Source organism: Vulpes lagopus, chromosome 13 (genome assembly GCF_018345385.1).
Source record: "Vulpes lagopus strain Blue_001 chromosome 13, ASM1834538v1, whole genome shotgun sequence".
Lineage (NCBI taxonomy): Eukaryota > Metazoa > Chordata > Mammalia > Carnivora > Canidae > Vulpes > Vulpes lagopus.
In genome coordinates this window covers 13088920-13114189 of record NC_054836.1, presented here as the reverse complement: position 1 = coordinate 13114189, position 25270 = coordinate 13088920, and the positions used below count along the sequence as shown (strand labels likewise).

Below are 25270 nucleotides of genomic sequence, written 5' to 3'. Positions count from 1 at the left end.
TCGGCGACGGAGGCCGCGGGTCCCGGCCGGGGCGGGGCAGCTGAGCACCGGGGCAGCTGAGCACCCGCGCCCGGCCCGCGGGCCTCTCCGCCAGCCCCGAGGCTGCTTCTCCGCGCGTCCCGCCCGCACCGCAGAGCCTTCGGCACGGAGTCCTGCGGGGTGAGCCCGGGAGAGGCGGGCCCCGCGCGGCCGGGACGCCCCAGCTGCGGGGCGGCAGGGGACGCCGGGGTTCGGCCTGCGGGCGCGGGGCGGCTCCCGGGGGCGGGCCAGTCTGTGCGGGACGGCGGCGGGACCTTCTCTTCCCCGGCGCCGCGGGTCCTGCGGAGGGAGCCGGGGAGCTGCGGGTGGCACGACGGGCGCCGGGGGCTGCGGCAGGTGACGGAGGATCCGAGGTTCCGGCCGCGGCCGCGACCTGCAGCCGCAGCGCTCGGGGAGAGGCCGGCGCGGCGCTCGGCTGGGGCAGCTTCACTTTCCCGCCGCCGGCGAGCTGGAGGGGCGGAGAGGTGCGGGGGGCGCGGAGAGGCTCGCCCGACTTCTTTCCTGGGCCCCCCCGCCTCCTCCCGAGCACGGGGGATTGGCGCTGCGCCGAACGCCGGAGCGCCGAGATTTGGGGAAGCGGGAGCCGCGCGGGCGGGGCGTCCGAGGGCAGTCGGCCACGCGGTGTCTGTTTCCTTTCACTTCCTGCCGCAGTTGCTCGCGATGAGGAGGGCAGCGGGCCTTGGGCGCAGCGGCCGCGCTCCCCGGGCCTGAGCGCGCACCCGCCGCCGCCGCCGCCGCCGCCGCCGCCGCCGCGGGGACGCCCCGAAGCACCGGCCGCGGCCGTGAGCTCCCGGTGACTGCGCGGCGGGGGCAGTCGCGGCCCGACACTTCGGGAGGCGATGCCGGCTCGGTCCTGAGTGGCCCGGGAGAGTGAGGAAACCCCAAAATGGAGGACTTTTCTACCAGGACCTATGGCACCAGCGGCTTGGACAACAGACCTTTGTTCGGAGAGACGTCGGCCAAGGTGAGTGCGGACCCGGACTCCGGGTTGGGGACGTGTGTGTCCGCGTGTCTGCCCCCCCCCCCCCGCCCGGCTGCGGCCCCTGAAGGCACCTGCGGGGAGAGAGCTGGGCCTCCGCCCGGCTTGCTCCGCACGCGTTTGCCCTGGCGCCCGGCACTTTCTTTGGGATAGGGTGGGCCCGGGGCCTGAAGGCGGGGATGGAGGAACGTTTGGAAAGTTCTGGGCTGTTGGAGGCCCTTCCCGGGAGTACCGAAGCCCTTCTCCGGAGGGGAGGCGGCGCTGGAGTGCTAACCTTCAAGAGGCTTCAGGTGTGCAGCCAAAGCTTCCGTGAGAACCAGCCCCAGAGAGGTGCTTCTGCTGAGTATTTATCTAGAGCCTTGGAGGGTTTGCGGCTGAGGCAGCCAGAGGGAGAAAAAGAGGCCGGACGGGAGGCTTCTTCCATGGTGCTCCATTCCGGGAAGGGATCAAAGGGCCTCTGGACCTAAACAAGCTCGAGTGCCTTATTTTAGCCTTTTAAAGAGCATAATGCCTCCTTACAGGCTTTACCATGTGATGTTCTGGGCCGGTACTTGAGGAGAGCTCTCTTCCTGTCTCCGCTCTAACTCTGAGTCATTTTGGCAATATTAGCTTGTGTTTTTTACACCTAGAAAGAGGTATTGGTGACCTCTGACCCCTGGCAAAGTCCCTCTTTTTTTTTTTTTTCTTCTTTCTTTAAGATTTATTTATTTATTTTAGAGAACGAGAGTGTGCAAGCAGGAGGGGCAGAGGGACAGTGGTGACAGAGTCCTTTCAGGCCTCTCAAAAAAGTAGGGCACAACCGGAGTCCGGAACGTAACTGAGTTTTTCAGCTTTGGTGGGGACATCTAAGAGAAAGGATAGGAAACTTGTACACCTGGCAGGGGGGTGCATCGCCCTGAATTAGGAAGCTGACAGCCTTCTACCTTTAATCTCTCTGTGGGTATTCCTCTTTTTTTTTTTTTTTTTTTAAGAGTATCTGAACAAGAAAATGTTTCAAGCTGGATCTCTAGGAAGATTCACCTTGTTTATTTCGTGACTTTGCATAATCCCAGCTCACACTGCATATGGTTTGAGAAGCATGGTTCTATTTCATTAGATGTTCCTATTTCTACTATGATTGAATATCATGGGATAGGCCCTGGGGCTCCAAGGAACACAGTTGGGTGGGCGAGATCTGTAAACAAATGTGGTGCATTGGCTGTGTGCTATGACTGGGGCATAGACGGGGTGTGTTGGGGTACCTAGGAGAAACTGATGACTTTCATTGGGGAAGTTTGGGGAAGATCTTGGATGGCTTTTCCATTCAGAATTTCTGATAGCCTTGGGCTTGCACTGCCACTGGGCACTTTCTTTGGGATAGTTAAACCCTAAATTGGAGTTTAACAAGAAGAGGATTTAGGGCCTGGAGAGTGGCAGCAGCTTGTTCCTTGAAGGTGTTGGACTCAGGTACCTGACTGTCCTGTTGTCCCGGGAACTCAGAGGTTCAGTGTCTCCCTCAAATGGCATCATATGCAGATTGGGGTTCCGGGTCATGTAGACTTGTACCTCCTTTAAACCCGGCAGCCCCTTAATACTGAGGTAGATGACTTGATAATGGGCTTGATTTATAAGGCACTGAAAAGTACTGATGTTTTCCGACTTGCTTGGGTCTAAACAGTGATTGTAAGTTTCCTATTGCCTGTGGTCAGTTTGAAACCCATCCAAGAACTTGACTGCTGACAATGTTTCTCTGTTGCATCCTTATTAGTCCAAGAGTTTATAGGCCGGGTATTATGTAGGCAACTTCGGGCATGATAACAGTGGGTTCAGCTGCTCAGAGATGAAGAATGAAGATTAATTCCAGGTACCAGAATTACTCCCTGTAGCTCCCTCCATAAGGCTGAAAGAATGATGGACAGAAATTAGAACTGAAAAAGGAAAGAGACTGTTGGTCTGAGGATGGGAGAAAACCTCATGTGTCTTATATATATTTATTAAAGATTTTATTTAAGAGGAGGAGGAGAGAGCGAGCGAGCGAACAATCGAGTGAGGGTGAGCGTGCACGTGAGGGAGCCAGCCCATGCATGAGCAGAGGGAAGGAGAAGCGGACTCCCCACTGAGTTAGGAGCTAGGCATGGGGCTTGATCTCAGGACCCTGAGATCATGACCTGAGCTCAAGGCAGATGCTTAACCGACTGAGCCACCCAGGCACCCCCATCATGTGTCTTATAAATTGAGATGTCAGGTGTGAAGGAGAGACCTAGGTCTTTAATGACAGTGAATGATTTTTTTTGGAGGATTTGAAGTGGACAGGGCACAGGAAGCGGGCAGAAGAAGTTGCAGTGGAGCAGCTATTCTTGTGGAGAACAGTCTCTGCCAGAGCAGGGCAGATTCCCAGGGACCCCGAGAAACCCTTCATTGGCCTCTGTGTGCATGTATTCCCAGCTTGCTCTCTTCCAGATGCCAGGAAACTGGACACAAAAGCTGCTTAACCGTGAAACTTTGTATTAAGGAGCTACCATTTCTGAGGAGAAAATCCAGAAAGGGGAAAGCCCACTTCCTGTCATAGTCTGTTAGATTCTCTGAACTTTCAGGAATCTTGTTTGCCATATAACAACAGTTGACCATCTATTTTATTTTATTTTTATCTTTTTTTTTTTTTTTTTTTTACCTCTCAATGTAAATTTAGAAAAGACCAGAACTTCAGGTCTAGTGTCTAACTCTAAGGCAGAGATGACTAAGAGCCCACAGAGCAGTAAAGAGTCTCCAGGGAGGTGGTTTTTCCTCACTGCTAGGCAGCAGCATGCTAGGCATTCAGGCTTTCCCTTGGTTGGTCATCCAGTTCCTTTGTGAGGTGGGCATTGTGACTTCTGTTGTATCACTAAGGAAGCTAATCCACAGAGGAGGCTGCTTGTTCACTCACACTAGTAGCTCTTCCCTGGTAATGTTCTAACAAGTCCCTTTTATGACGAGGATAGTAAATACTGAATGGTGCAGTCTGTACTACATACTTAGAAAAGCACTGTAGACATTCATGTACCAGTTACCCCTTCCCAAGAAATGGGTGAAAGGGTTCATCCAAAGTTGTGGAGTGAGTGAGAGATGCTAGAATTCACTAGAAGACAGAATCCAGTGGGCCTTGAGCAGCTTCCTCGTGGGCAGGTCTTTGAAGTCACTTTTGACTTCACGGGATGCCCCTGTTTCTTTCATCTACCAAACTCTAAACATAGACTTCAGCATGAGACTTAGGAATACCTCTCACACAGAGTGGTGGAGGGAACGGCAAAGTGAGACAGACCATTCTGTACTTACATAAATATCTAAGGGATAATAGGCAAGAAAGGAAACCTATCCGTCATTCCTTTGGAATTACATATTGCTAGGTGGGCTAGCTGATGAATCCTGGTCACAATGTTTTCAGCTGTTTTTATCCATCCCCAGAGTCTGGCATGTAGTTTTGTACATTCTTTAGAGTGAAAAACCAGCGTGGCGCAGTTGCTAAGATGAATAGATCAGTTGCTGAGATGGCGTATCTGCCGAGATGGAGCATAAACCTGTGCTCTAGCTTAGCGTGTTCTAAAGGAGCCTTGTCCAGTAGAAATATAATGTGAGCCACATGTGATTTTAAATGTCCCAGTAACCATAAAAAGTATAAACAGGTAAAATTAATACATTTTATTTAATTACCTATCAAAAATAACATTTGAATGTATAATTAACACAAAAAGCAGAGGCATTATTACATTTCTGGGCTAACTAAGCCTTTGACATCCAACATGTATTTTTTTCCTCCGAGCCCATGTCCGTTCTAAGCACGTTCCAGGTGCTGGGTAACCACAGACTGCTAGCACTAACCTTACTGGACAACACAGTTCTGAAGTTGAGGAGTTCGTAGCTAGGTGTTCCCGTAGTCCTTTTCACAGAATATTATTCTCTGTGGGGCTTCTCAGAACTTTTAATATGCTGGTTTTCCCTGGGACTCTGGTTGGAGAGGATAGGTAAGCCCTACTGATAGACTGTTGGTAACTTAGCCTTCTGGGACTGGCACGATGAGTTAGAGTTCTTACCTCCCCCATGGGAGCATCGGTGACACCCAATTTCTACAGAACACCTTCTGGGAAATGTTACTATAGGAAGTCTCTTCCTTTGCTCCTCCCTTCCCTCCCCTGGCATGAACTAAAACCTGGAGAAATTCTCCCTCTCTTTCCCGTGGCTGCCTTTTAAAGTTTGCTTTAGGACCACACATAATTGGGGCCATCTTACTAAGTATCAGAGGGGCCCTAAGTTAACTTCAGGGCTTGAATCCATCTTCTTTTGGTTTACCGGCTGCCTGCCCCATCATCTGAAATCTGTTTCATCCAGTCCAGATGGATGAACCTAGATGGGAGGGAGAAGATGGTTCTCTCTGGGGAGAAAGCAAACCAGCTCCCATAGCAAGCACAGACGGGAAAGGAGACACCACCCGTGGTGGAATGTAGTGTAAACTGCTTTCTGGACCAGCCTGTTCTGCTGATGGGTCACTGATTCCAAAAATGAGTGATTCATCTTCTAAGACAGGTGGTGATCATGGTGACCTCTCCATTCATACGTGGATGTGCTAGAAGAGAGTGAGTGACTTTGGTGAAGGTGTGTATACTGAACTCAGATGATATGGGGAGAATGGGGTCTGTGCAGGGGATAAGTTACTGGGCCCCAAGGCTCAGATCTTTTGGTTCCAAAGGCAAAGGGCTCATGTACGAGAAAGTATTTTTCCTGCCTCCTTCCTTCCTTCTTCCTGTAAATAAAACAAATAAGATGGGAGGGCCAAAAAGGTCTTTTTATGACCTGTATTCCAATTAAAGCAATTCCAGCTTAGAGGATTTAGCTTCTGCAAATGATGGTGTAAAATGTGAGGGCTACTTTGTGCTTTTTGTAGGGGTGGTGGTGGTTTAAGAGTTACTGCTTAATTAATAACAGAGCTGTGATGAAGATTATTATGTCTGGCTGCCAACCCCCCACTGCCTAGAACTCCAAAGCCTTTACTCTGAGGGATGCAAGCTTCTAGCTTTTTTCCTCTTGATACAGCTTTAGGGTGATCCTCTGAACCCAAGTTTTGTCTCCCTCCAAGGGGAGCTAATAGCCCAAGGTACCAGATCAGCTGTCCCCTTCTTGCCTTTCATCCTGCCTGACAAACCACTTTGAGTTGAGATTTCTTGTGCTGGAGATAGTTGAGGATGGTCCATGCCATGCCTTTTTTCTTCATTAGTTTAATAAATTTGCTGTCTTCCATCCCCAGACCAGAGGACTGGGGATCTCTGCAGGTTGGGTACAAGCATTTATAATTTTAGAAAGCCCCTCCAAGGATGCTGGTGTAGAGAGAGGGCTGAAATCCCTTGGTCTTTTACCCATGCTGTGTGGAAGCCCAGTGCAGGCTGGCACCTCTCCACCTCTTTCCTTTAGCTGCCTCCTGCTCTTGGCCAATGCTGTTTACCTTTCTGTAGTGTTCTTGCTGAACCCTGAAATCAGACTCGTGATGTGCAGTAAGCCAGTCTCTGAGTCACCGGGTTTGAAGCAGAGAAAGTTGTATTAAGGGCAGCCCAAGGCAGGGAAGAACATTGCCAAATCAGAGTTACCCTGTTGAGCCTAGGAATGGCTGATACGATTAGCAGAGTATGTGGCAGTTGGAACAGGACCTGGATGGACCTTGAAACTTCTCAAGGGGCTCTCGAAACTTCTCGAGGGTATTTGCTATCCTCTGCATCCTGGTCAGCTCCTTGAGGGTAGGAGCCAGTTGCCTCATTTCTCCAACCTTTCTGGCAGTGGGCACAATGGCCAGTCTTGACGTTAAGTATATTAAGATGTGAGAACTAAGCATCACCAAAAAGGTAACCTACATTCTTCGGACATGTTGGGTGACAGCAGGAGAGGGGGCTGGTATTCAGATACCAAACCAGGAAAGGGTGCTTCAGGCTCTCCTGCAGCAATGGCCTCCTGTGATTTCTCCTTGCTGCACTTCAGCAAAGGGGCAGGTAGTACACCTAATACAGTTTTATACAAAAAAACTTAAACCAGGCCTTTTGGGTTGGCCTCCCAGAAGCTCTCTGGTCCACTGACTAGTCCTCTCCATAGACGGGATTTTTGCAGGTCTGAGGTGGTAGGTTAGGTCTGCAGAAATGAGGTTTTTTTTTTCCCCTTAGGGTCAGCCTATGGGTCATGTATATGTATAATTAGACTTTTTTGAGCAGCTTTAGGATTAAGTGGGTTGACAGACTTGAGTGTCCCTGTAGGAATGATGGAATGCATTTAAAATTGGGACTTAGAAATTGGGGCCAGGGTATGGGCACCCCCTCTATTCCCACTCATGTCTGAGGACCCAACGTCTCATTGGCAAGATGCCTCATTAGATGGAGAAATAATACTACCATATTAGTAGCCGTTTACCAACTCTGGTAAATGTCACTTTGTTCTAGGGGCTTTACATATATTCTCTTACAAATCCTTACAGCAGCCCCACATGTTCGACTATTGTACAAATATGGCAATTTAGGCTTAAAAGTTGAAAGACTTCTCTAAGGCTGGCATATGGCAGGAGAATAAATCCGTCTCATCCAGTCTCCTAACCGTGTAATCTTGCACTGTGCCTCTCATGCTGGAGGTCACACTCTTTCCTGTTCGGGATCCTAGGGATTATTTTGCCCCTTAAACTTATGTAGGAGGTTTATTTTTCTATTTTCGCTGTGATCTGATTTCCATAAGTAGTGCTTTAATGAAATTAATATATTCAACTTCATCTATCTACGAGAAAGAGAATCTGGTGTCCTACAATGTACAAAAGATGTACAAAAATATTCACAAATGAAAGCTGCTTCAAAATGTGAGTGAAATAAGAGAAATTGAAAATGTGCACGTACTTTCTCTAAACTGAGATGGGGGGGGGGGAATTGGTGTCCAGATGGACACACAGCAGTGGTGGTCACGGCACATTTGAGAGAGCTCTCTGGGTGTGAGGGTTGTATAGTGTGGGTGTGCCTGTATCCTCGTGACTACTTGCTCATGAGGCCTCTCCTCCTTACGCTGTTCTAAGTCTGGTGTTTCTTTGGGAGGTCTCAGAAGAGATGCACCTATGATCAAGTTTACTCTTTCCTGTGTGTTGCCAGTGACGTAGGATGTCCCCTGGCTTTCTACCCTGTGCGTGCTGTCCTTAGGTTTGCCCCAGATAACAGTGTGAGAGGAGGCTCCTACTTAGAGCTGTATAGCTCTGGGGAAACCAGGTTAACCTACTGGCAAGGCATGAGATTTCCTGCTTCAGCTGGGCTCCAACCTCCTCCATTGTACATCTCGATAGGTTTACTTTTATTTATTTTTAAAACAATTTTTGAGAGAGTGGGAGATCACAAGCAGGGGGATGGGGCAGAGGGAACAGAGTCCATACTGAGCAGGGTGCCCTGATGTGGGACTGGATCCTAGGACCCCAGGATCATCATGACTTCAGCCAAAAGCAGACACTTAACTGCCTAAGCTACCCACCTGCCCCTCTTGGTAGGTTTATTCCTGTAGGGCTGCCTCTTGAGACCTCTTACGCCACTTCCAGAGTTTTCCTGACAAGTTTTCCACTGAGATTTGGAAGAAATAAAAGGAAAATCCTTTCTGAGAATTGGCCATTTATATATGGTATTGGAAATGTTAAGTTTGAGAAATGCAAAAAATTTTGATACAAAATTGTAGGGTGTGGCTCAAAGGTCTGAATCACTCAGTTTAGTTAACAATGGTAGGAAGTGGTGCCCTTTGGACGTCTCCTACGCGCTAAACAGACTATTGTCTCTTTGCCTCACCAGAAAATAATCATGGTCTTCAGTGACCTGAAGCTCTTGTGGGTTGTGGAGGGTAAGTTCTGGATTTAAAATGGGACTGCGGCCTTTAATGAAAGGATGAGCAAAGTTCTGGGAGCCTGAAGAAAGAGAAAATTCTACTCAGGGCACCAGATCAGAGGGCTTTTGCATCTTAGACCTTGAAGCCAGGAGTAAGATTTTTGACAGAGGAGGTGACTGGGGATCCCCAATGGGAGATCTCGCTTGTGTCAAGGGGTGGGAACAGGAAGGTGCAGGAAATAGTGAAGGAACTCTGAGTACCACTATGCCTGCACTCGAGAACTCGCTGGGAATGGGCTGGGTGGAGAGGCTTGAATCCTGTGCTAGGGAGTAGGAGTTGCTTCTGGAGGAAGATAGAAAGGCATTTTTCTTCCTTGTTCCCTCCTTGCTGAGCTTGAGCTTCAGCCATCCTGGCCTTTTTTTTTTTTTTTAAATCCATTTCCCGATACTCACACTTCAAGCTTCAGGACCTTTGTACTCGCTGCGGTGGCTTGTTGGCAATACCCTTCTCCCAGATTCTTGCACGTCTCATTCCTCTTCCATTCCTTAGGTCACATCCTCAGAAAGGATTATTAGACCTCTTTTTAAAAAATAGCCTCCCATATCCACCCTGGCCATCCTTCATTTACCCAGTTTTATTTTCTTCCAACCTTCCTCACACTTGGCATGGAAAAGGAATGGAGAATGAATGCCTGACATCAAAGTGGGAGGCAGTGTGGATGGAAGGCTCTTATGATGTTGCAGGGACTTGAGCTTTTCAGGCTGGAGATGGACTCCATGAGGGAGAGATTCAATGTAGAGATGAAGAAGATGGAGACAGTTAATTGGGCCACGGAAGGGGTGCAGGATGGGCAGAGAAGCAGGTCACCTTTTGGTCCTCTTTGGGCTGGAAGGAATGGAAACAGGAGGTGGAGGAGGAGGAGTTTTCCTCTTTTTCGTGGCATCTTTTTTTGAGGATATCTGCAAGAGTGGGACCAGGAAGCTGAGTTGAGCCATCTCAAACCACTTTCTGTAGAGACACAGGGACCATCAACTCAAAATGAAAGGCCATGGAAATACAGTGAAGGCTCAGCTGAAAACAGGAATTTGCAGCCAACTCCATTAGCCCGTCTTTCAGCTAATGTTTGGGCACCTAATATATGCTGAGCACTGTGCTCCCCACTCCTCCCCATGCAGTGGCACTTTTGGGCCACATAATCAAAAACCCACAAAAGGAGATTATCTCTGCTCTCGGCAGTGGTGGCTCCCTCAGCCACATGGCTCGGCTTTGTCTGAAAGAGAGAAAGGTGCTGCCGATGGGTGATGCAGGCTGGTGCCAGGGTGCTCAGCTGGGAGGGGGGAAGGATGGGGCTGGACAGCAGCCATGCAGCCATGTGTTGTGAGTGGCTCACAGTCTGACTGTGAACTAGGAAGATGTGGCCCTCCGGCTCCCAGACCTTATGGTATAGAGAGGGAGACAGACAAGTAACCCACAGGTGAGGTCAGGACAGTGGGAAGGCTTTACAGCAAGGCTTAGCACTGGAGCATAGAAGTGGTTGAGGGTTTGGGGCAGGAAGGGGGGAGTCAGGACTGGGTTTTCAGAGCCTCAAGAGCACAGGAACAGATCTGAATGGGAGTTGTCTATGTACTGCTGAAACTGCTGAACCCATGGTCTGAGACTGGTAGGGAGGCCCTCAAGTTAGAGCTTTGGTGTAACAGGTAGGGAATGATCGAGTCAGTGGATGTAGGTAAAGATCAGATGCAGGGGCAGTAGGGCACAACATGGCAGGGATACTGATTGGGCAAAAGCAGGTACAGAAATGACTGAGGAACTGAGAAGAGGGGGAACAAGTGGACCAGATGTTGCCAGAGACATAGATTTTAAAGAGGATGCTTTAGTCCATTTGGGCTGCCACAACAAAATACCATGGACTGAGTACTAGGTGATTTTATAAACCACAAACAGGTCTTCCTCGGAGTTGTGCAGGCTGGAAGTCTGAGGTCAGGGATGACAGCATGGTTGGGTGGGGTCCTTTGCCAGGTTGTAGCTTGTGTTTGTACCCTCATGTGGCAGAAGCGGTGAGAGAGATCTCTGGAGCCTCTCATAGGGGCACCAGTCCCATTCCTGAGGGCTCTACCCTTGTGGCCAAATGATGTCCCAAAGACCCTACCTCTTAATATTGTCACCTTGGGCAGTAGGATGTTCACCCGAGAAATTAGGAAGACACATTCAGTCCACAGCACAGGGCATTACTAAAGCTAACTCCATCTGGCCCAGGGAGTAGGGAATGCCCTGCATCCTACTCTTCAGCCATGAACCTGGGATGAGCTCATGGGTGACATGGGCTCTACTGGGGACAGTGTTCAAAGACAGACAACAAGGAAATCCAGAGTGTGGAACTCTGCAGTGCACAAAGCCTGTTGGCTCTCATGGAATAGGTTTCTGGGGGTGGGATGGCTCACAGGACTTGAAAGTGTGGGTGTGAGGACTGATGGAGAACATTGAGCGGGAGGGTGTGGGTCTGCTGGGCTACCTGCGATGTTGTCTGAGGTGAAGGATTTTATGGAGCCACAAAACTAGAGGCAATGCCAAAAATGGAATTATCAGTTTTACCCCAACCCTTGCCCGCTCTGTCTCCCTTCAGAAAGAGGAGGGGAAAGTTTCTGTGGCTTTGTCCATCCATCCAAGTGGTCTGCACAGAGCTTTCTGTTTTCCTTTGTTTCTCCCTCGGGATGCTGAGCAGCACTGATGAAAGATGAATTCCTCAGTAGGAGGCCTTGCTCCCATGCCTCTGAAACCAGTGCTTGGTTCTGCTCTAGCAGAAAGTGAGAAATTGGGCTTATACTCAGGTAGGGAAACCTGGCCTCTGGTTTATTAGATATTTCTATGGAATTAATGGAACCTAGCCTGGGAGACACCAGTAGGGTGTTGGACCTTCGTGGCTGGCAAAAACATGAATTTTTAGGCAGCAGGACCAGGCCATGGCTTCTGCTGTGCTGCGGTGTGTCCATCCCAGAACAGTGAGGCCACATGCTTTTCTGCCTGGGAGCTGAGATTTCTGGAGAGCCAGGCTTCCAGCCTCTGTTGGTGAGAGGCCTTCTAAGGGAAATGCCGTTGGCCACTCTGGTTTATGATTCTCCATGTTAACCAGTGTTCACAGAGTGTCAACAGTGTGCCAGGCTGCACCGAAGGAAGACAAGTAGGCTGCCTGCCTTGCTGTAAACTTCCAGTCCTAATGCAGGAGATGGGCAATACATTTTATTTTGGTGCAGTAAGCATAAAGCGCGGGCAATGTGATGTTAGTGTCTTGAGATGAAAGCATCTCATCCTGAGAGGAAGGTGCCAGAGGATAGTGTCCAGAAAGGATTTACAGTGGATTTGATGTTTGACTTGAGCTCTGAAGGGTGAGCATTCAAATTGGGAGTGTGGCATGTTAGCCGTCCCACCTCCCGCCCCACAGCTCACTCTTTTGAGACCATTATGCCTTTGTTTTTTTCTTATGGGTCAATATAAGAGACTGTGTGTGAAGTAGCTGCTGTGTTTTCTGTGTCCCTGTGTCCCCCAGACCCATGCAACAAACTGACATCCAGAAGTTTGCCTCTTTGAATGATCCACTGTGCTTAAATTAGCAAGCAGTCTTAAACCCTATTGTACTTCCCACAAGCACTCTTGGTTGTCAGCACTCTTAGGACTAACATTTGAGCTTAAATCAGAAAAGTTTTCTTGAGTTAACTTTTCTGTGTCCTTCCTCTCATTCCACTTCCCAGACTGCTCTAGAAATTCTGCTTTGCTCTTTTTGGTTGTTGCTTAAATGAGTTAGGGTTTTACTGCAGTAGCACAAGCCCTTAAATTCATTTTGGAAGTAAGCAAAAAATAAATTGCTTTGGAAATGGAATACTTGTTAGCGTTCCAAACAGCCTAGAACCAGGATGATTCCAGGCTGCTGAGGGTAAATGCCAGTTTTTTGTTTGGGATGCTGCCAGTTTTCTCCCAGAGCTATCATGAAATAGCTGAGCCTTTGACAGGAGTTTGGGGTTCTCTGACTTGTATTAAAGATGCTGGTCATGACCGACAAGGCAAGATTGGGGGCTTCTCTGCTTTTTTGATTGCTGGGGAGTAGGCCTTCTTTGGCCAAAGTGCAGTTTGGAGCTGACCATCCAGAACCATTAATTGTTAAAGCAAAGGGTCCAGATACCAGGAAGCCAAGTCCTCTTGTATGACAGACCCAAACGTGTTAAGGGTTGTTTTTAAAGTCCCATGATTAGCCAGTGGCAGAACCGAGATGAGAAACTTGGTCTCTTCAGTCTAATTTCAGGATCCATATATATTACTAGTGTAAGGATTATTAGACCTTTTGGCTTGGATTTTTCAGAGAGCATTGGATAGAGTTGGCCATTACCTGGTTGTATGACCTTGGGTGTTTCACTGAACCTAGTTACCCACTGGCAAATGGAGATCATGTATTTCTACCTTGCTTCAAGGGTTACCTTCTATCATCCCAGGTACAGACCAGTGGCATGTATGTCCATCATTTTCTCCTTTCCCATTTGAAAGAAGATGAAGACCTGAATGCTCTGGGCTCAGGCTGATGCGAGGCCCTTTGCTCAGCTTTAATGAAGCTGGCTCAACTATTGGCTATCTCCATTTGCCATGCTTTTTTTCTCTTTGGGGTCTTGGTTAAGGTCCTGAGGGACTACCCTCTCTTCTTTTTGTTCATCTGCCAGTCCTCTTTCAGCTTTGTCTTACATTCTCTACCTGACAAAGGTACCTCCCTTCCTTTCTCCTTAGTGCCCTCTGGAGCTCTGAACATTGTCAACTTGTGCAGGTTAGACAGTTTTATTCATTATTGTATTTGCATCTGGGATATAGTAATTTTCTTCATTTTATTGAGCTGTAATTGAGATCTTTAAGTGAATAAATGACTTGCAAGGTAATATATGCAGAATCTCTCTCAGGACTGTACTATATATTTCTATGTTCAGGTTCTAGAATGTCCTAATTGCTTATTCTATCCTCTCTGCACATGCACATAAGGATCAAGGATGATTATGATCCTGATGAACTTTTGTGGGCAGTGAAAATAAAACACAGTATAATGTCTAAAGGTCTGGGAGGGGAGAAGTTTTGGTCGGCAGAAATAGGAATAATGAAACTGGGGAGGAGACAGTTTCTATGAGAAATTGGTATTCATATTAGTTTGAAAACTGCCCTTTGAAATGCTATTTAATTATTTGCTTTTGTTGCTCTATCTTAGGAGACCGGGAACTGGGAGAGATGCTAAAGCCCTGAAAAGTAATCTCTGGGCCCAGGCAACAGTCTTTTCTCTTATTTAAACTTTTAAGTAATCAGAATGGTTTAGTTTGGACTTGTTGGTAGAGTGGTGCTTCTCAGATTTTAATGTACAAATCATCTGAAGAGCTTGTTAAAATGCAGATTGATTCAGTAGATCCTGGGGCAAGGCCCATGATTCTGCATTCCTCATGGGCTCTCACTTGAGCTGATGCTGCTACATTGCAGACCACACTTTCCAAAGCACACTTTTAGAAGAGGCTAAAAGTGGGAGGTCTTACTAAGTCAACTATGCTCTTTCTTTGGCCTGGATTCATGGTTACTTGGTTACAGAAGGCCTGAAGCCAAGTCCTTGTCTTGGAGAATTCTCAGAAAACCCTGTGAGAAACACTTGACCATATCCTAAATGGTTCATCCCATCTTGAGAGTCCCAGGGGGGCTGCATTATGATAGAATAACTGATATTCATGAAGATGACTTGGGATTCTGTTCCATGAACTGTCTAGAAGGCAAACAAGGAGTCTTCATTAAAGTTTAGATACATTATCATGAAAGATTAAAACCAGTTAGGCATACACAAGTTAAGTTTAACGTGAAAAAATCAGGAACTCTTCATTTCTGAAAGACACCGCACTGTAGTTCTTTGTAAATGATCTTTTGAGGAGCCACCTGCCATTTGATGTGTTTGTTTAGACCAGATGTAGCATGCTAGGTTGTGCTTCCAGTGAGAAGTGTAAATGAGATCTGCTCTCTTGGAGCTGAATCCTGTTTCTGTCATTTGACTGATACTTGAGACCTTGGGCAAATGTTTCTCAGAGTGTCTTTTGCCACCTGTAAAATAGTCCTAGTACCATTTCATCCCAAATTTTTTTTAAAAAGAAGATATGTAAACGCTCTTGGCATAGTTACTATCCCTTCACTATTACTACTTTTTCTCCTGCTCTCATCCTAGTTGGCATCTTGCTGTGCTGTTTGGAGATAAGTGATTCTTCTTGGCTACCTCACCTGAACCTCTTCACTGTCTTCCATCTATTGGTAAGAGAGCTGTGGTGAGGTCTGCAGACCTTTGTAAACTTTTGCAAATCCCTGAACTCCTAGAAAAGTGAGCAGATATTCTCCGAGTAGATAAGAGTTCAGTTAAACCTTTTTCACAAGGTAAAAATAATGGGGCTCCCGTTAATAATATACTGACGGTCTATATGACTTCGGTTAGGGCACACACTAATGTGTGGAAATAAGTTATTAGTGATCAGTGTGATTTGCCCTTGGGTCTCTCCCCTCAGAAATGGTCATAATTTCAGACTCTGGGGTTTGCTGGGCAGGCTTCTCTAGCTGAGGCCATGAAAAGATCTATTCTGAGTCCTTCTAGGTTAGTAAGGGTGTGGCTGGTTGTGTTACCTTTGCCCTGTATAACATGTGAATTGCAGTGGCCTTGGTCTGGAGAGAGTGGTTTGTCCTTGGTTAGATCACGCACATCCAATTTAATACTTGGCTTTCCTTTACTCTTTCTCCCAGTTTTGCCTGCCTCTTAACTTTGGATTCTTAGCTTTAAATATGGATGACTCAGAAATGGGTATTTGGATGCTGCTCTGTGCTTGTTCCTTCCTGTGCCCTTTCACCCATGAGATTTTGTTTATTGGCTACTCCTGTTCCATATCCTGCTGTTCCTTGCACAGATGCTACCAAAATAATCTTTATAAAACTATTGATTTCTTAGTTTTGACTCCTCAAAAATAAGACTACTTGGTAATCTCAGTGGCCTGTAAGTGTTCCTTAATCAGAACTCTGTTCTGTAAACTCAACCAAATCTATATATTACAAGTGTATTACATGTTACTACTTTATACTAGTTACGTGTAAATAAAATCTTGAGTTCCTACAGCTGAAGCTTTATCTAACCAGTGACCTTGATTTAGGAGTCCTGTTACAAAGTTGCTTCTCACTGTAGGACTTTGGGCAAATAATTTAACCACACTCACTGGACCTAAATGTATATTAATCAACATGAGGATTGAATTAGATCAGAAGTTTTTTTTTTAAGTTTTTTTTTTTTTTTTTTTTTAAGTTTTTTTACTCATGAGAGACACAGAGAGACAGAGAGGCAGAGACACAGGCAGGGAGAAGCAGGCTCGATGCAGGAAGCCCGACGGTGGGACTCAATGCTGGGTCTCCAGGATCATGCCCTGGACTGAAGGTAGCGCTAAACCGCTGAGCCACCCGGGCTGCCCAGATGAGAAGTTTTCTAAACCATTCTACGGAATTGGTTGGAGTGGGGATGAGAATGACAAGGCTCAGTAGGTGGGACCCCAGGCTCTGCATTCCGTCAAATGATTCTTTGATTATTGAAGGCTTTTGCTATTAAGGGAGTTGGAAAAGCACTGCCTAGATAGTCTGAGATTGCCTCCAGTTCTGCCATTAAGTGATCCCTTCCAGCAGCAGCATCTACTTTTAAATTACATTAGACTAGGATACCTGTAATACAAGTAGGCCCAAAGTCAGGGCACTCAGCATCATCTGCAGTCAGTTCCTGTTGTCACCAAGGCCCTGGGCTGGCCATTCCAGTGCCCTTGTCCTTTTGCTTCTGTTCAAACTGTTCCCAGCAGCACATGGAATATAAGCGTCCTTTCCCTGATATTCAGTCCTTTCCAGTCTTCAAAAGACTGTAGTGTAAAAACATCCTCTCCTTTCAGGAAACCTTTTCTCATGAGTGGTCCGGGTCTTCCCAGAGAACCTTCTCCACTCTAGTGGCTCAGTATGCTTGGCCTTTTGGCAGTTCTGTGTATGTGTGTAAAGCTCAGAGGGGCAGGACCTTAGTTTCTTAATTCTAAATCGCCCCAGTGGCTAGCATTGTGCCTGAAAGTGCTGTGGATCCATCACAGGGCTCAAAAACTCTTTTCTCTTTCAGGATCGAATCATCAATTTAGTTGTTGGCAGCTTAACATCCTTATTGATTCTAGTAAGTATCTTTATTTTATGTCTCACCCAGGCTCTTAGCCAAAGTTTTGAAAGCCTCAGTATTGTGGTTCAGTTTAACACTCAGAAAAAAATATTTAAAAGGCCAGTACGTGAACACGTGAAGTATTCTAGTCATAGCCTAGTATTGTTTTATAACTGCTTGAAGAAAACTGCATTTGGCAACAGGAATAGATAGATTTCTACCTTCACCCCCCAGATGAGTATATGAAATAGCACATGGCAAGTAAGTAGTTTCTCGGTGTTTGCCATGTTTGTCTAATAAATCTGTAACTTGTCAGTGGCACCAGCAATTCCCCTCTGTATATACCCCACAACTCCCCATTTCTGCTAATACCTTCATTCTTCATCCTATATAATGTAGCTTGTTGCTACTGCTGTAAAATGAAAACAAAGCTATAGTTCTCACAGTGTGAAAATGGCATTTTTATACCACAATTTCATTAAATCTGAGAATTTTAGTGAAGTTCCATTGATTTCTTAATGAAAAGAATTCTTTTATCACAGAATGCTTTTCTGTGGTAGAAGCAGAACTCCAGTTAATAGAAACCGATCTCTCAGTTATTTTCTAAAATGTTCAGCAAAAACCTTTTTGGTTTTAATTTTTGTCGGCATATTCAAAGTAACATTAACAAAGTTTAGAACTTTACCCCGTGTAATCCTTAATCCTGAGAATGACACCTAAATGCTTTGTAATCTTTTTGTCAAGGGGTTGTTTTGAGCTTAGCTAGTTTTATGAGCTATGATGTTTTCTGTCTCCTTTGTTAGAGGAAAAGGATAGAAAAAGGAAGTATTAAAAGAAGTAACATACTGGAACAGATTTAGAAATCCTTCACTAAATATTAACTTTGCAGAAGGCAACCGGGCGGGGGCGGGGGGGGGGGGGAGATACTGTTTTACAGTGTGAAGTGTTTTTTAATAGGACATTGCTTAAATTCTAGTCTAACAGAGTGTTGGAATTACTCATAAGGTCTGACACAATTTCTTTTCATACAGGTAACACTGATCAGTGCTTTTGTTTTCCCTCAACTACCTCCAAAACCGCTGAATATATTTTTTGCTGTCTGCATCTCTTTGAGTAGTATTACTGCCTGCATACTTGTGAGTACTATTTAGAATTTAAATTGAGTATCCTTGAGAGCTGAAAGCTGCAGTGCCTATTTAGGACAGATTCCCAGCCTTGGCTCTGTAAGAAAGGGTAGGTCTAATTACCCACCCTCACCTTGCCACAAAGGATGTTAGAAATCTCAGTATTAATTGACAGATTTTTGTTTTTGGAATCAGGAGTTGTTAACTGTAAAGGGTAACTGTTCCTTTGAAAGATTAAAAAAAAAAGAAAAGAAAAAAAAAAAAAGGAAGGGGGAAAATAGGACTGGGATGGTCAAAGGTTTGGTTTAATTTACCTAATTCATCTTCCTTCAAGGACTTACTTAGAGGCCCAATAGGATTTGCCAGATGCCATTACTGCTCTAAAGGGAAGAGATACAGCATTCTGGATTAATTTCTAATTACAGAATTAGTCTATTTTAATCTCTATGTGTATCTCCCCAAATGAAAGTAATTAACACCAAGAATCTCCTGGGAAATCTTAAACTGCAGCTGTATAATTGTCACAAGAATGTACAATTTTACTGTAAAGATGCTTTTCTTAAGATGGTGATATATCCTCACTTAGATATTGCCAATTGTTCAGTCATTCATTAGCTGGCTGTTGTTTTATTTCCCTTGAGGAGCAGTAGAACCAAAACTATAAACCCTTAAAAGTAATAGTTTTGACTCACATAGGGCTTAAATCTCCATTGCAATGTGTTTATCTAATTAACTTATCCTGCTCTACTTTTATGATATGAGGAAGACTTGTCCCATCCACTTCTAGAGCCTTTGGAACAAAGCTACCAGAAAATGACTCCTTCTCACTCCCAGCCTAAAGCCAGGAGTGACTAATCTGACTTAGTTTTGTATAAAAACTTTTCTTGTATTGGCAATCTGACTCTGTAATATGAACTTAAAAGTTGTTATCCCTTCCAGAACCTAAGAGAGCTGTACCTTTTTACTCAAATATATTTAAAATAGATCTATGAGGTATAAATTCTTGGATGGCTTGTCAGTAATTGGATGACTACTGGTTTGAAGAGAATAAAGGTAGCTGAGAAAGCAGGAATAAGTATGAACTTGGATGTGGAAACTCAGTACTACTAGAACTATAAAGAGAAAAATTACATTCTGGTTGTGGTAGTTTCAGAAATGTAGATTAACGTAAAGACTGTCTCACTTAGGGGGAAAAGTATATATGGAAGAAATTGGTCACAGTTGAAAAGAATTAGTTCTATTTAGAAATTTGTATACCAGGTCCAGTGACTACTACTTTAACTCTTATTTAATTCTTCTTCTTTTAGATCTACTGGTATCGACAAGGAGACTTAGAACCGAAATTTAGAAATCTAATTTACTATATCTTATTTTCTATCATCATGTTATGTATATGTGCAAACCTATACTTCCATGACGTGGGGAGGTGAGGCTGCTAAAGGAGAAATATTTACCAGGTGTCTTCAAAGCTATCCATTAGGACTGTGAACAAGAGCTGGGTAAGCTTCTGAAGAATCTCCTGAACAAGTCTGATACATGATTTTCATGTTAATTGTAAATCTAAAATACCCTCTTGCAGGGGAGACCTAGATTGCTTTGCTTTTTCTTTAAGGAGGTGTTGTTGGACTTAAACATTCCAACCCTTAAAGCTCAAATGGCACAAGCAATTTTCACTTTTGAAATTAAGTTTTTTTATACTGTAAGTGCATGGCGAAAGGCTATGTAACAATCTTGCATTTTAAGACAAATATTCTTTTATTTCTGTTAAACTGAATATACAATTGTTCCCTAGGCAACCAACTTTTGCTTATAACTACAATTTAATTTCACATTAACAAAACACAGATGGTGAAAAGACAACTTTGATTGTGAAGATCTAATTACAATAATAAATAAAATAATTTATACATGGGCTTTTTTTTTTTTTTTTTCCCTGTGACTTTTCTATAGGGGTCCTGTTCATTAAAGCCCTAGCGGCTAATTTTGGCTTCACCTTCTCTAATACAGGAATGGCTCCTGATTTCTTTCCTTTGATAACAGAAGCAAATTTTGTTTCTTTAAATTGCCTGAGAGGGAGAAGTTATGTCACCCCACCAGCTAATGCACTAAAGTGAAGGGCAGACTCTGATACCTTCCCCAACTATTTCTTGGGTAATTTGTATAGCAAAACATGTAAGAAAGAGTCATGGTAGAGGGTAGGCAACCTTACTTTTCCCATTTAGTTTAATTTTATTTCAAAGTGCTAACTTTGTAAACTGACCATAGTGGGTTCTGAAGGGGTGAAAACTCTACTTAGCTTCTGGTGAGCTGTATTCCGTATTCCCTTTAAAAGTAATAAAAAACCTGTAGTGAATTTTCTTAATTCTTATAATGCTTCTCTGTGTACCCAGCCTGAATCAGCTCCCACTGCCAGCAATGGGTAAACCAACAGTAACCGCCACACAATCCCCTCCTCGATCTCTGTATGTGTATGCTAGTAACCTCTCAAACTAAAGATACTTATAACATTTTTGAGGGTCACTGGTAAGCTCTACACCATGTTGATGGGATGTTTCTAAAATAAGAACAGGCCAACTTGAGATGGGATAGAGCCATGTCTCATCTTAAGAGAGATGAACATTACTGCTTTTAAAACACAGTTAAGCTTTGGTGATTGTAAACTTTTTCTCAGTAGCTGAAGTGAATGAAATTCCCTGCTGACAGTTAACATGAACCACAGGGATGGACGCAGTTAAGACGTCCAGACTCAATTCACCTACCCACAAGACTCCTAAGACTAGACCTCAGATGGTATATTTGAAGGAGGTAAAAAGTCATAGCAGCAACACTGTATGTGGCTTATGCACTGTAGCTGTTTAAAAGCCAAAGGAATGGTGAATTAAGCCTCTTGCGAGTTGCTCCTATTTCTTTGGAGATGTTGTAATTAACAGTGTGGCTTCTTTGCCTGAGCTACCTGTCTCTTTTTAAGAATTACCTAATGACAGTTGACCAAATCCTCAACATCCTTTGAGTCTTCTGAAACAGGACTGCCCAAAGATGATCCAATGATATTTGATTCTTCTCGATGATGTTGGAGTATGGGATCTGTAAGGAGTTAAGTGTAAAGTTAGTTTAACATGTATGTACTCTAATCCATGTCAAGAATGTACAGTAAGTACTCTACCAAAATTTAAGATGACTACTGTTGGATCAAGGAGCCTGATTTTTCCCCTTAAGATTTATCAGGCACATGACACAGTTATATTACAGTACCTGTTAGTGTTGTCAAAGGCAAGACAGATTCAGTATCTATAACATCCGATGCCTGGATAAAGCCATGTGGTGAAGGAACAATAAGTATGGTTTCATCATCAATGGTTGTTTGATCAACTTGTTCTTCTATGGTAGGAGACTCTAGATCCTAAACAGCAATTAATAAAAAAAATAAAAGGGAGGGTTCGGACTCCTATTTTAGTTTTCCTTAAGATTCCAAACACATTTAGGTTTAAAAGGACTTAATATTCAAACACTATCCCATTTTATAAAGACAAGAAAATTAAAGCCTAAAAATGGACAAATAGAACTTAAGCAATTCAGTTACAGGTCCCCTGAACATAGAAGAAATAATGCTGCTACACTGGGGTAAGTAAGGTTGCTAAGCTGCATCATGGAGACTTACTACTAAGCACTCTCTTAAAAATGGTTCCATAGGTTCTAGCAATTCTCAATCTATTGGAAGGGTAGGTAGGGGGAAAGGTTTTAGTACTAAGGCTAAGCACTGCTATCTCATACTTGTGAGGTCACAGGTAGGGTTTACATTTGATTTTTTGTCTACTGAGAGAAGGTAGGTAATGGAGGACACCACCCCTGTCCCCCTAAATCATTTCTAGGCTTTTTCCAAACTGAAGGTTTAAGGCTGAGGGTGAGAACCCAGAGGCCATTCCCTTAATTGCAACTTACCTCAGTAACGTAAGCACGGGCTAAAGGAGAAGATGACTCCTCCTCTTGTTTAAGGTCGCTGTCAGAGATTTCTTCTGTTCTGACCATAACATTATTCATCAGTTCTGTGCTATTTTGGTCACTGAATTTGGATACATGGCCATCATTAAATGATGGCTCTACAGTTATCTTAGGCTGATGAATTTCATCTGGGAAAGTGTCTGCTTCTAGGGCATCTGGAGGCTCAGGAAAATCAGTTGAGTGAATATCACTATCTACTGTCAGTTCTGCTTGGGATATGGAAGAAGTGATATCCTCAGTGGCAACAGTCTGAATGATGACTCTCGGTGTGTGACACTGTACTGTGACGTTATCACTTGTATTCAACAAATGTTCTGGCTATAAAATGTTAAAGAAAATGATCAGTGGCAAAATGAGAAAGTCCCTACCAGACTTGAGTTACAAGTGACAGATACCATTTATAGGTGGTACCTAACAGTCCCCCTCTCCTCCCCCCTCCCCCATCCGTTCACCTCTGGAACTGCAGTGTTCTTAACTGCTGTTTTTCTAGACCACCCCCCCTCCCCTATCATTTCCATTTCATGTATGGAGACCCATGGGATAAGGGTTATACCCCATGAAGATAAACTGATGGTGTAAAATTATGTTCCTGAGATAACAGAGGTAGGAAAAATTATTTAAATAAATGGACTCTATTAGTTCTGGCTCCTAGACTTTGTATCAATTAATTGTGGTCCCTAACAGATCTTCAAATACTTAAACAGTACATAATCCGTTTTCCCCCTAGATTGTTACTGAAGGCACATAAGTTCTATCATAGAATTAAGTGTCACCAGAAGCTTTTTGTTTTTATCAGCTTGTCTTCTCTACAGAAACTAGAAAAAAAAAAATCAAGGAATTGATGTAACATACAGACAAAGCATGAACAATGATCTGTTCGGGAGAAGCAGGAGCAGCAGCAGTCAGGGTTACTGTGGGACTAGCTGTCAGAGTGAGGGGAAGGCCTTGGCTTGAGCTTGTTTGAAGTAGGTAGGTGCCTGGAGTGCCAGTGGGCTGTAAATGGAAAGACTAAAGGAAAAAAATTAATATCAACACAGGTGTGCAACAAACTACTAAGTATGCTTACTTATTAAGTGTAGCTTTATATCCAAAAAGGGGACTCCAACTTTCTAGCCACAAATGTACTTCCCAATTCCAAAGGTGCCATCACGTAACAAAATAAAGGGTATAACATTCTTGACATGTTCTACGTCCTTATTTGTCTTGGAAATTTAACAGAGGCAAGGCCAGACCTTGGATCCTGCTCTTTGATGCTCCCATGTATGTCTATGGTCTGGTCTTAGCTTTTTATTCCAAGGCATCAAGACCTGGTTGCATGAGCCACTGGGTCCAGTACGGTAACCTCCACACCCAGCCTTCCTTTACTGTCTATCTAGCACAGGCAGAACTGGCAGTCTCCCTGCTTTTTAAAAGTTTCACATTTTCGAAAAGGTACCACAGGAGAGTTTACTTGAACCATTTTTTTTTCATAGTATAGTTTTAGGAAATTTTTTTATATTGAGAAATGTACAGATAGGAATTCTTTTTCATTCAGAATACTAACTGCTATTTGAAAAGCTGGTTAACTGATAGGTTTATCTCAAAGTGTTTTACAGAACCACAATAAAACTATACACCAATAAGTCTTTCACAGCCATAAGCTTCTATATGATAATTTGAGTTCAGTTTATGCTACTCCTTGCCCCGTCCCCCCAAGGGAAAGTATTTGCACTTAAAACAAAGGGTGATGTTAAAGTCCTAGAGCCTGTGGTCTTATGTACTGAAGTTACAGCAGCAATCTTGGTACCAGGCTCAATGAATCCATGTTTCCTTATTGCTAAAGGAGGCCTAATCACTAACTCTCAGGGAAGGGGTTGTGAGCATTACAAATTATAAAAAATGGTGCCTGGCACATAGTAGGACTCAATTTTTTTCCTCCCCATAAAAGTAAAAGCTGATTGTTTACAAACACAGCTTTTAGTAAATTACATGTAGTCAGACAGTAAATACTTGACATATAAATGCATTCTATTAAATGCAGTAATGCTCACGATTTTTTGAAACTGAGGCACTACTATCTTCCTTTACTAATAAATTAGGACAGAAGTCTCTGTGACCCAAATAAGTAAAAACCTGAACAAAGACTCTAAATATATATATACATATTATCTGGCCAGGGGGAGGAGGGGAAGTGGCCAAATAAAGGTTTCTACCTGTGGCAAATGGTTATTACACATCCCTATTTTGGAGACCACAGGATTAGGAAGTGGAAGCTTAGATTAAGTAAAAATTGCTAGTGGAAGTTCCAAAGTTCTAAAAGAGAACCTTTTGCCATGTTGGACATCCTCATGAGATCTATGGCTGTGCAAAGGATAACATCCCTATGTTCTTCACAGCAAATAAACCTTGACATAATTGAAATAAAACCTACTTTAGATTTTCTTCCTGAAAAAATGAACTAATTCTGGGTATTACCTATTTAAGAAAACAGGACAAGCACTGGGACTTAAAAGTTTTTCTATGACACCCAAAACAAACTCCATTCAGATTAGCGATCTTGGTCCCTTTCTCCCCAAAACCTCTTAGCATAGACAATCATTAAATCTGTTTTTTTTTTCTATATAGATTTGCCTACTTGAGACATTTCAAATAAATGGGAATCCAACAGTAGATGGTATTTTGTGGCTAGTTTCACTTAGCATAAGATTTTCAGAGTTCACTCTTGGAATATGTATTAGTACTTTGTTCCTTTTTACTGTTGAATAATTGTATGGCTACAACACATTTTATTAACCCATTTGTCAGTGGACAGACAAGCGGGTTTCCACTTTTTGATTATTAGGAATAGAAACGTTCATATACAAGTTTATGCAAACTTACTTTCATTTCTCTTAGGTATACCTTGGATTAGAATTGGTGGCTCCGATGTTAACTATACTGTTTAACCTTTTTAGGAACTGCAAGATTTTTTGTAAAGTGGTTACACCTCATAGGACTGGGACTTTTATATTCTATATCCCCAGGGCCAGTACAATAAATTTTTTGATTATATGTTATTTGTTTATGACTAAATACAAGTCCATAGCATGTACTTTACTCATTAAACCCTGTCACTTT

The 25270-nt window shown here is 44.0% G+C and overlaps 2 protein-coding genes across 7 annotated transcripts in view; one reads left to right on the top strand and one right to left on the bottom strand.

Moving 5' to 3' along the window:
• Positions 1 to 25: 25 nt before the first annotated feature.
• On the top strand, positions 26 to 20082 carry TMEM243 (transmembrane protein 243). The gene is made up of 5 exons (XM_041727389.1): positions 26 to 159; positions 691 to 1003; positions 17019 to 17069; positions 18083 to 18187; positions 19483 to 20082. The coding sequence occupies exons 2-5, from the start codon at positions 926 to 928 to the stop codon at positions 19603 to 19605; spliced, it is 357 nt and encodes a 118-aa protein (XP_041583323.1). The 5' UTR covers positions 26 to 159; positions 691 to 925; the 3' UTR covers positions 19606 to 20082.
• Positions 19912 to 25270, bottom strand: part of DMTF1 (cyclin D binding myb like transcription factor 1) — a 44007-nt gene continuing 38648 nt past the window's right edge. For all 6 annotated transcript variants that reach the window (XM_041727382.1, XM_041727387.1, XM_041727386.1 and 3 more), the window contains 4 exons: positions 23027 to 23182; positions 22115 to 22492; positions 21428 to 21575; positions 19912 to 21259 (listed from right to left, as the gene is read on the bottom strand). In XM_041727382.1, coding sequence (XP_041583316.1) covers positions 21150 to 21259; positions 21428 to 21575; positions 22115 to 22492; positions 23027 to 23182 — 792 coding nt within the window. In that variant the 3' untranslated portion in view covers positions 19912 to 21149. The remainder of the gene's footprint in view (positions 21260 to 21427; positions 21576 to 22114; positions 22493 to 23026; positions 23183 to 25270) is intronic.

Bases quoted from the DNA above. Each gene is read 5' to 3' on its own strand.
- TMEM243 (XM_041727389.1), top strand. From the start codon at position 926: ATGGAGGACTTTTCTACCAGGACCTATGGCACCAGCGGCTTGGACAAC. The intron at 1,004-17,018 runs GTGAGTGCGGAC...TTTCTCTTTCAG, and splicing joins TCGGAGAGACGTCGGCCAAG to GATCGAATCATCAATTTAGT. The intron at 17,070-18,082 runs GTAAGTATCTTT...CTTTTCATACAG, and splicing joins TAACATCCTTATTGATTCTA to GTAACACTGATCAGTGCTTT.